We start from the raw sequence: 12,074 nt of genomic DNA on the forward strand, positions 1-12,074 counted from the left end.
ATCGCAATGTTTTCGATAGAGGTACTCGCAGGTGTCTTGCAATTTTCGAAAAATTAATGGAGTGTTTCAGCTTACATTCGATTCGACTGCACTGTAGATAAGGTACCTAGAGATAAACGCTTTTAAAATGTCCTTCAGGGTCCAGCAGTGTTGGGGTTGTGGCAAGGAAATTCATACATGGTCAATCGAATGATCTTGAGCGGCTTCTTTCTAATCAGACGATAGTTGATTATAATGGTTGATGATGAATTCTGTTAATGTTGACTTAGATGAGCTCGTTTTGCTGATAATTAATCAGTGAAATGGGAAATTTTTTATTTATTTACTGCTGAAACTTAGTGGAAAAACGTATAATGAACAGAAAGTTTCATCATAAAGATCAATTAGAAATATGATCAGTTGAAAAATATAAGAAAGAAAACTACAGTAGTTGCTTTTTACAGCTCAAATGTAACATGAAATAAGCTAATTTTCAACAAAGGCTTCTTAAAATAACAAAATGAGTTACACCTCTCTAAACCAGAAATAAATGTAAATTTTTTTATATTTTTAAGATCCACTAAATATCAATTTTGAATACATAAAAATACCTGATTTTCCTATTGATATATGGTTCGATACACACACACACACACACACACACACACATATATATATATGTGTATATATATATATATATATATATATATATATATATATATATATATATATATATATATATATATATATATATATATGTATGTATATATATATGTATATATATTTTTTTTTCTTTACAAAGAATCTAACCAGTATATGGTACCGAAACTCAGGAAAAGGATTAGTCATGTTAAACTCGAGGTCGAGACTTCATACTTTTCTTGCATTTATAAAAATTCAGGGATATATTATGCTTAATGCTGCCAACGATCTCGTTGATAAAAAAATCCGGAATTCATTATTGATACTTAAAAGTGGAATGACCTAAGCTTATATTGACTAGGGTTGAAATGACAGAGAATAGATATACAAGGGTCAGAACAATTTGAACACTTATGCCAATGTGTCCAAATTTACTAAGACCTGAACCACTAGGCTAAAACGAATAGGACTGGTACATCTGGGCCAAATTGACAATGTCAAGAACAATCATGGCTAAACTGCATAGGCCCTAAATAACGATAGGTCGCATTGCTTTCTCATGAACGCCTTGGAACTGTGCTGAAGCAGGGAACGGGTGGTGGAACTTTCATTGGTACAGCGATGATACGGTACTGTTTTGTCAAATTATTGACTTAAGAAGTAATTCAAGGATAGGGTTTAATTATATGAAATAATGGTTTTTTTTTACTTTGTAAGAAAATATAAATTTTAATATTTTAAGTGAACTTTTCCAAACTGGGGTTTCAGCTTAGCTTGTAATGATGGTAATTCTCTAACAAATTTAAAAAAAAGAGGAATGGGAACTCCGAAAATTTTTGTTTTGAGGGAGATATTTGTATGATAATACTAGTTAGCAGATTATTCGTTTTGGTTTTCAGATTTTTATATTGATCATTGGAATCATTGGAAAACTGACATAAACTAAACTTCAAAATCATTCTATGTTAAAAACTATTTCGGAAAGATAGTACGAAAGTGATAAACTAAATTTTTTTTTATTATATTTAGTATAACTTGAAAAAAAAGAAGTTTCATTGTTTCCTTGATCATACAAGGAATATGTGTCGGGTTTTATTTTCTTTACTTCATACAATTGGGTTTTGGATCCATGAATACAAGCAATCCATGCAAAAAAATCAGTTTGAACGTCCTAGAATATGATAGTTTAATTTTTCAGTCAGATATGTAGTTATCATAGCTCTACCAAACTTAATAACTTTCCTCCATATATATTCACACATGAAACTGGTCCCACCTAAAAGAATTTATTTATGCAAAACGAAGATTAATGATTTATCCTTCACAAAATACATTTCTTTCACAAGTAGGATCTTATCCCTCCCGAACAACATTCCTAGAACTACCTTCATAAAGATACAATTAACTTCTCAACAGGAGCTGATCGTTCTACATGATTTATCTATCATCATCAATATGGGCTGCTCTTTCTTAGAGCCTTATTCTCTCCTCATGAACATGGGCTCCTATCTATTAAAACTCTATTCTCTCATTTCTGATATGGGCTGCTCTTTCTTAAAAACTCAATTTTCTCATCACCAACAGCGGCTTCCCATTTTTAGAACCATACTCTCTCATCACCAACAGAGGCTCCTCTTTCTTAAAACACTATTTTGTCATTACCAACATGGGCTCCTATATCTTAGAACCCTATTCTCATGACTAACTGGTTGTTCTTTCTTAAAACCTTATCTTCTCATCACCAATAGGGGTTCCCTTTCTAATAATGGAACAGGTTAATTAAACCATCGTGCACTTTGTGATATAAGCATGAAATTTGGCATGATTTTTGGTTATAGGTCACTTTTTCAGAAAAAAAAAAGTGCTAGTCACGAAAAAAATCGATATGGCAGCCATTTTTCAAGATGGCCACCAGACGCATCCTCATTTCATTCCTTTGTTAAGTAAACACAGACCAAATTGTTGTATAAACATGAAAATTAGCAATAATGTTCTGTGTAGGTCATATTATATGTTAAAAGTGGTATCCCTCCAGAAAATTCCATATGGCGGCCAATTTTCAAGATGACCACCAGACACGTACCTATTTTGTGGCTTTATTAAAAGACCACAGTGCATATTGTTATATGAACATGAAATTTGACAATAAAGTTCTTTGTAAAGGTGCAGTGGCTTACAAGCGTAATAAAAGAAATGGGCAATCCATTTGCAGAGAAATGTAAGGATTTACTTTCACTTGATATGAAGGATATTTCTGATTCTTCAGCAGCACTGCTGGTGGTAACACATCTGGAGAGAGAAAGGGAACAATTTCAAACATTCATGAAGAAAACTGAAGACTGACAGGGAGCATTTCTATCAGCCAATCAAGCGGAACAACAAGGAGTTTTTCAAAACCTGGAAAGATCCAACAGAGAAGTCAGAGACAGCTACTAAAGTGGGATTGTAAACTTTTCTCCCGAATTTTCATATCCTGCCAATCCAGAGGGTAGGATTTAGCCGAGTTTTTCAAACATGAGAATCAGTCTTTCCCTTCATCACTCAGCAATCCGGGCAAACTATATATCATTAGTATGCCAGACATCGTTAAGGTCCAGCAAAGCAAGGTAGATCTTCCAGGAACAAAGTCAGAAACTGACTCACTCGTTGTAGATGGTTCTTGCCTGATGAACACAGTCACACCCAAAACACCAAAGACATTTGAAGAAGATGCTAAGAAGGGCATTTGATCAAAGGTGGAATACTACAGTAGTAATTACAAGAAGACTGATATAGTTTTCTGAAGCGCGATCAAACCATGGAAAGGCTATCAGGAGGAGAGTTACTGCAAAGAGCAAAACATCAACCTATTGAAAAAGCTTTTTCAGAGACAGTGTCAACAAAACAGAACTGTTTAATTTCCTTGCTGATGATGTCAGTAAAATGATTATACAAATCAAGTCATAGTAACACGGGAAGAAAAAGTTCTGACAAGTTCCAGCTACCTTGATGCTAACCTGGAGGAATTGGCCACTTGTTTACATGAAGAGGCAGATAAGAGGGTGATTGTACACGCCTGGCATGTAGCAAGGGATGGATTCAAGTTTCTCCTGACTGAAGCCAATGACACAGACATTGTAGTCATAGCCGTCAGTCTTATGGCGTCCCTGACTGCAAATAGCATGGAAAAAATCTGGGTCGTGTTTGGCAATGCACAGCACACTCAATGGATTCCTATCCATGACCTTGCATCTTCTTTGGGACTGGAAAAAACCAAAGGCATGTTGTTCTTTCATTCATTTTCCTTGTGCGATATAGTAACAGGATTCAATGGCAAAGGTAAAAAGATAGCATGGCTGACATGGTATGTATGCAATGAAGCCTCTGCTACGTTTCAAAACTCAGTGATTGTCCATCTGAAGTTGAGGAGTCAGAGCTACGAATTTTAGAAATATCTATACGAATTAATCCCACCAACGCTAGGGGTACTCAAGGAACATGAAGCAGGTCATATGTGTGGGCAGTCTATCATACGTCAGCCAGAACTTCCATGTCCTTCTAAGTGGGGATGGGTCAACGATGGTGACAAAAGGAAAGTTGTCTGGACTGCATTGGAACCTATTTCTAAAAGCTGTCATGAACAGACGAAGTGTGGATGCAAGATCAAATGTGGTGGTGGACTATGCAAGTTCTCGAAGGCTGGAATAGGGTGTACTTCACTGTGCAGTTGCCCTTGTGAGATTTTTAAGCAAAGAAAGTGACTGAACTTTGGGCCTAGCCATGCTGGTGATGGCAATTTAATGCAAATTCAAATGGTCTACCAAACTTCCATTTGGACAGTGGTATATACCCATTCATAAATCATAGCTGGTAAACCATTTTTTATTGTAGGAGGCATTGTCTACATAAAACTGTGTAATTGGGTTCTGGGGTAGGGGGATAGAAGTTTAGGGATAAAAGATCTCAGAAATGGAGATTTTTGTCGATGTCATAGATTTGACCAAGTTATTTTTCACTGTTGAGCATTATCACTATTTTCGTTCACTTGCTTTTCTCTGAAAGGCCTATGAGAATGCTGGAAAATCATGTGACCTATTCATTTGGGACTATTTGGTGGAAGGATGAATCAACAAGAAATAACTCTTGGAGCTTAAGAAAGATATGGGAATTTTCCCATAAAATAGGATTGGAATGTAAGGGTTTCACAAGATTATCCACCGTGAAAAATAGGATTTTCATCATGCCAGATTAGCTAATTATACAATAATTCTGTTTTTCTGCATGTAATTCAGTATTATAATGGCAATGAATAAAAAATCTTTCATTGAATTCATCTTTTGTACTTTGACACCAGAGTAAGAACACTAACGGGGGATTTTTTGGCGACCATCTTGAAAAAATGGCCGCAATATTTATTTTTTTTGGGGGGGGGCTAACACTTATTGCCAAATTTAATGTTCATATTATAATTTGCACAATGCTTTTTTAGCAAAACCACAAAACAGGGACACGTCTGGTGACTATCTTGAAAAAATGGCTGCCCTATGGAATATTTTTTTCCGCAACAATCGTGCCAAGATTCATGCTCACAAAAGAAAGTGCAATATTAGGAGCAAAATCTGCCTTATCCTGCTCCACTAAAAATCCTATTTTCCTATCACCTACAGGGGCTGCTCTTGACTAAAACTCTATTCTTTCATTATCAACGGGGAAAGCTCTTCTTAAAACCCTACCCTCTCATCTTCTATAGGAGGTGCTGTTTCTTAAAACCCAATTATCTATCATCAACGGTAGCCGCTTATATTTAAAACCCTGTTTCCCATTACAATGAGCATCTGCTCTTTCTTCAAACCTTATTTCCTCATGACCAAAGGGAACAGTTCTTCCTTTGAATTCTATCCTCTCATTACCAACGGGTTCTGCTATTTTTAGAACCCTATTTCATCACAGGGTCTACTATTTCTTAAAATCCTATACTCTTAAAAGCAACAGAGACCTGTTCTTTCTTAAAACTCTATTCTCTCATCACCATCAGGGGGTCCTTTTTCTTAAAACCCTATTCTCACATAACTAACTGGGCCTCTCTTTCTTAAAACCCTGTTCCCTTATCATCAACCGGGGTGTCCTATTTCTTAAACCCTATTCTATCCTCACCAACAGGGGCTGCTCTATTAAAACCCTAATCAGTCATCACCAACAGGGGCTTCTCTTTATAAAGCCCTATTCTTTCATGACTAACAGGGGATTCTCTTTCTTAAAATCCTTTGCTCATCACCAATAGGGTTTTCTCTTTTCTAAAACCCTATTTTATTCTGACTAGCAAGGTTGATCTTTCTTAAAACCTTATTCTATCATCACCAATAGGGAATTCTCTTTTTAACACCCTAATCTATCATAACCAACGTTGCCTGCACTTTCTTAAAATCATATTCTCTCTTCACCATTAGGGAGCTTCTTTTTCTTACCAACCAGTTCTCATATCACCAACAGGGGTCGCTCTTTCTCAACTGCTTGTTCTCTCATAATCAAGAGGGGCTGCTGATTTTTAATCACCTATTCTCCATCACCAAAGGGGGTTGCTTTTATTTAAAACCCGATTCATTCATCACCAAAGGGGAATGCTCTCTCCTAAAACCTATTTATTCTTTACCAACAAATGATTGCTCTTTCTTAAAACCCTATTTTGTCATCACCAATAAGGGCTCTTCTTTCTTAGAACCATATTTTCTCAACATCAACAGGGGCTACTAATTCTTAAAACCCTATTCTTTCATTACTATAAGGGGCTGCCTTTTCTTAAAACCCTTTCCTTTCATCACCAACATGGATTGCACTTTTTAGCACCTTATTCTTTCATCACCAAAGGGGACAGCTCTTTCTTAAAACTATATCATTTCATCACTAACATTGGCTGCTATTTCTAAAATTCTTATTCTCTCGATACTAACAGGAACTGTTATTTCTTAAGGCCCTAATCTCCCGCTACCAACAGAAGCGGCTCTTACTTAAAGCCTAATTTTCTCATCACCATCAGAGGTTTCTCTTTCTTAAAATCCTATTTTCTCATCACCAACAGGGGCTCCTCTTTCGTAAAACCCTACACTCTTCACCAACAGGGGCTTCTCTATCCTAAAACCCTACACTCTCATCACTAAGAGGGGCGCTCTTTCATAAAATCTTTTATTTTCTCATCACCAACATGGGTTTCTCTTTCTTAAAACCCTGCTTTAAAACCACTTTCTCTCATCACCAACAGGGGTTGCTCTTTCTTAAAACCTTGTTCCCTCATCATCAACACTGCCTGCTCTTTCTTATAAACCTATTCTCTCATCGCCAACAGGGGCTCCTCATTCTTAAAATCCTGTTTTCTCATTACCAACGGGGCCTGCTCTTTCTTAAAACCGTATTTTCTCATCACCAACGGGGACTGCTCTTTCTTAATACCATATTCTCTGACCACCAACAGGGGCTGATCTTTTTTAAACCCTTATTCTCACAATGCCATCATAGGCTCCTCTTTCTTAAAACCCTATTCTCTTGTTACCAATATGGGTTTCTCTTTCTTAAAACTTATTCCCTTAACATAAAAATGGGTTGATTCATCCCTAAACCCTATTTTTCGTCACCAGCAGGACTGCTCTCTTAGAATCATGTTCTCTCATCACCATCAGGGACTGATCTTTCTTAAAAGTCTATTTTTTAATCAGCAAAAGTTCTGCTCTTTTTTTAAACCCCCAATATCTCTTCACCAAACGAGAGTTCTACCTCAAAATACCTCTTCTCTCATCATCGTCAGGGCTGCTTTTTCTTAAAATTTAATTCTCTCACCTGCAATAGATGTTGCTCTTTTTTTTAAAACCTTATGCTCTCATCACCAAAAGGGGCCTGCACTTTCCCTATATCCTATTATCTCATCACTTATGTGGGCTGCACTTTCTATAAACCTTATTCTTTAATCACCGACAGGGGTAGCTCTTTCCTAAAACTCTATTCTCTCATCACCAACAGTCGCTGCTCTTTCTTAAAACTCTATTCTCTCATCACCAACAGTGGTTGCTCTTTCCTCAAATCCTTCTTTCTAATTATCAGTTTGGGCTGCTCTTTCTTAAAACATTGTTCTCTCATCAGCAATAGGGGCTGCTCTTTCCTAAAAGCCTATTTTCTCATTACCAGCATGGGCTTCTATTTCATAAAATCCTTTTCCCTCATCACCATTAGGGGCTGCTTTTTCTTAAAACCCTATTCTGTCATAACTAACATGTGTTGCTCTTTCTTAAAACCCCATTTTCTTATCACTAACAGGGGCTGCTATTTAATAAAACCCTATTCTCTCATCACCAACAGGGCTGCTCATTCTTAAGATCCTCTAATCTCATCGCCAACAGGAGCTGCTCTTTTTGAAAACCTTATTTATTCTTCACCAACTGAGGCTGCTCTTTCTTAAAACCTTATCTCATCACCAATTGGGGGGTTGTTCTTTCTTGAAATCCATCTCTCTCATCACCAGTAGGTGTTGTTTTTTTTTTTTATTTAATTCTATCACCATCAAGGGCTCCTCTTTCTTAAAATTTTTTTCCCTCATTATCAGTGAGGACAGTTGTTTCTTAAAACCCTATTCTCTATAACTAACAGGAGCTTCTTATTCTTATAACTCCATTCTCTTGTCACTTACAGGAGCTGATCCTTGGGGTATTCTTCCGAACAAGTTGGACGGACCCTAGACTCATCATGCCCGAAGAACTTTTCAATGAGACCACAGACTCCATGGTGCTCTCGCAGGAGTTTATCAAAGACCTCAAACTTTGGCTTCCTGATCCTTATATAGAGAGAGTCAAGTAAGTTACTTCAGTATGTAATGCACGTGTATTTCTTACATTATAATTTCATTGATCTTTTTTTTTCTTTCTCTCTCTCTTTCTTGCTCTCACCCACACTGATATTATAAAAACCTATTTAATCTAGCTATTGCACGTTTTTTATGGTTATAATTTTCAGGCCATTGTTATGTTTAATTGATAAAGCAATCATGTCTAGCCCGTCTTTCCAATAAGACCTAGTAGCAGAGTTGCTACATTGGTGACCTTCGAGCGACCAACTCCCATCTCCTTCCCGTTCACCACTGTACTCTACACTTTCCCGATGCTGCCCACCAAACCTGACTTTTCTATACATACCACATCAATGAAACTGCAGCCCTTCACCAGTAGAGAAGCATTTGCCTGGTCTCAGCCTGTACATCAAGGGTAGGAATCGCTCAAGCAGTAAAGCAAACTACGTCCTTGCCGCAATACCCGAGAACATTTTCCCAGAAATCTCCTATTGGTTTTGCGACCAAGGAGACGCCTCAATAGAGTATGACTCCCTCGAAACGTACCTCCTGGAGCAGGACTCACAAGCTGCTCATATAGCCCACCTTTTTCAGTTCTCTCAACAACAGTTGGGAACCAAAAGGCTTTGCTCACCCTCAGGGAAATGACCAGTATTGCTTTCTTACAAACTGCCACAGACAGCTCTCCTCAGGAAGTGAACCTATTCTGTGTCCTTTGGTACGACGCTTACCCTAAACTGTACCAGCCGCCATCTTCAATGTCAATACTTTGCCCATGAAGGACATCATGACTGAAGTCAATGCCCTTATGGACATCCATTTCCCCACCTTTAAGATCTTTATCAATGCCTCCATGTCTGATGAAGAGGACTACTATTCAGCACCTACTGAAACTGTCATGAATGTTGTAGGACACAGATGCCTACCCCGTGACATGCTGGAGCAGTGACAGTCGTCCACCATCCACGCATGCCGCCCCTCATTCACGCCCCAAACAACAACCTCTAAGCCACATAATGAGGCTCATTGGCCGCAGTTATGCTACTATCACTCCTGATTCGGGGCTGCTGTGAAGAAATGTGTGAATGGGTGTCAGTGGCCTCCCCTGTCACTAATCTTTTCTTTTTACATGATGCATGTACTGATGTGAGGTTTTTGGTAGACACCAGTGCTTGCCATTCCCTTCTAACAATGTCACTCTCCAAGAAAGGTCATAGTCATTCTAAACCTGCTGACATCCTTCCAGTAACTGGTAACGGATCTGAGATCTCCATCCATGGATACAAAACCCTCACACTATCATTTGGGAGCACCAAATACAATTGCAAGTTTATCGTTGCCAATGTAACATTGCCAATAATCAGTGCAGATTTCCTTGCCCATTTCCTCCTGGTTGATGTAACACATCGCTGTTTAGTCAATGCAGATTCCTACTTGTCGACACCTCTTCCATCCACCCCCTCTGACCTCGTACTCCATGTCAGTGAACCCCTTGAAGCCTGTACCCACCTCCTCACATTGTATCTAGATGTCTTCCAACCAGAACTTCGCCAAAAACCCATGGTTCCTGCCAAGCACGGCATTTATCACTATATCGAGATGACGTGGCCCTGGTGTTTGCCAGATTCAGGTGTCTGGCCCTGGATCATTTGGCAACTGCTAAACGAATGTTCGCCAAAATAGAAGAAATAGACCATTATCGAGAGGCCTTAGGCCCATGGTAATCACTACTACACATCGTCCTGAAGAGGGATGGCTCCCTGCAGCCTTTTGGGGATTACATGCAGCCAGGATCGAATCACTACCACCTCCCCAACATTGCTGACATTACTTCCTACTTGCATAAAGTGAAGGTTTTCTCCACTCTCGACTTCCCAATGGGGTATTATCAGGTGCCCATAAACACAGAGGACATCCCAAGACCGCCATCACCACCCCTTTCGGCACATACACATTCAATTACTTTTATCTTGGCCTTCATAAAGCTTGGGCCACTTTTCAATGCCTCATGGATGGCATCTTAGTGGACCTTCCCTTTTGTGTATGTTACGTGGACGGCATACTTGTGTTCTCCTTGAAAGAGGAACGCCTCCCTCACCTATGCATCGTTCTCGTCTTCTTACAACAGAATGACCTTAGGGCACTGCATCACTCCTGAAGGCGTCCACCCCCTGCCTGAGAAGATATCCACTGTTCAAAACATCCCCATGGCCTTGACCGTCAAAGCACTGCAAGAATTCTTGGGCATGATAAACTATTATCACCGGTTCTTGCCAACCATCACTGCCATTGTTGCCCCATCTACGCCTCCCTCAAGGCCAAGCCAAAAGTCCTGAAGTGAGCTCCCCTTCAAGAAGCGAACTTCTGCAACGCAAAGAATGCCTTTAAAACTGCTGCTACTCTCACTTTTTACGAGCCACGTGCCCATCTCCTCCTCGTCACCAATGCCAGTGATATCGCTATTGGTGCAGTTCTCGAGCAGGTGGTTAGCCGCTCGCTCTGCCCATTGGCCTTCTTTAGTAGAAAACTGTCCAAGTCAGAATCCGCTACTCTACCTTCGACCACGAATTGCTGGCATTGCATTTGGCTGTCCATCACTTTTGCCACTTCTTAGAGGTTTTGCCCTTCGTTATTCACACAGACTGCATGGCCCTGGTGCATGATTTCACTCAACAGTCCGACGCCTGATCCGCCAGTCAATACCGACATCTCTCCACCATGGCTGAATACAACTGCATTCTTCATCATGTCCCTGGTAAAATAAATCACTTTGCTGATGCCCTGCCAAGAAACGTATTAGCCGCCACTCACTTGGGATTTGATTATAATGTCTGGGTAGAATCCCAATGAAAATATCCAGAGTACCAGGCCTGCATGACATCCTGCCCATTCCTTCATTGGGAAGACATCGCCCCCAAAAACTCCAACACCACTCCCCTCCTCTGTGAAGTCAGTACTGGCAGGCCATGCCCTAGGATACCTGCCACCATGTGCCAATAGGTGTTTGATTTCAACCATGGCCTAACATCCCTCACACCGATCTACTGCACAGCTATTGAAGATGAAGTTTATTTGGCACGGCATTACTTAGGATGCTAAGGATTGGGTATGTTCCTACACATGCCAAACTTCAAAAGTACATCGACACAATAGGCACCTTTGCTCAACCTTAGTATAATTTTTCCCACATATCACAGGGACACAGTTACTTGTTATCATCTTTGACCGCTCCACTCATTCACTTTTACCCATCCCCATGCAAACTGCAACATCAGCTCATGTACATCCACCTTACTCTGAGATTGGATAACAAAATTTGATATCCCTGAGTATCTTACTTCTGACAGGGGTACCACTTTCACTTCAAATTGTGGACATCATTAGCGAATCTCTTGGTCATTACCCTACATCAGACAACCGCCTGAAATACAACTGAATGGTTGGAAGCTTTCATCGCGCCCACAAAGCAGCCTTGATGCCCCGCTGCAATGACTCCAACTGGTTTACTCAGCTTCCCTGGCAAAGAAGACTGGATCTCCAATGATTGCCTAAGACCTACGTATCTCCTGCAAGATGACCCGCCTAAAGTTCACCTCTTTAGGGCAGGATGCCCTATTTCACCTGTATGTCGGTTTTATGGGAGGAA

General features: G+C 39.6%; 1 protein-coding gene across 2 annotated transcripts in view; it reads left to right on the forward strand.

The window, feature by feature from the left end:
* The window catches only part of LOC137657741 (uncharacterized), a 301,807-nt gene that overhangs the window by 40,005 nt on the left and 249,728 nt on the right, over positions 1-12,074 (forward strand). Inside the window, exon 5 of one of the 2 annotated variants that reach the window (XM_068392206.1) lies at positions 8,275-8,435. The exons of the other annotated variant lie outside the window; for it this stretch is intronic. Coding sequence (XP_068248307.1) covers positions 8,275-8,435 — 161 coding nt within the window. The remainder of the gene's footprint in view (positions 1-8,274; positions 8,436-12,074) is intronic. 2 annotated transcript variants of the gene reach the window in all.

The sequence above is a fragment of the Palaemon carinicauda genome, chromosome 18 (assembly GCF_036898095.1).
Source record: "Palaemon carinicauda isolate YSFRI2023 chromosome 18, ASM3689809v2, whole genome shotgun sequence".
Classification (NCBI taxonomy): domain Eukaryota; kingdom Metazoa; phylum Arthropoda; class Malacostraca; order Decapoda; family Palaemonidae; genus Palaemon; species Palaemon carinicauda.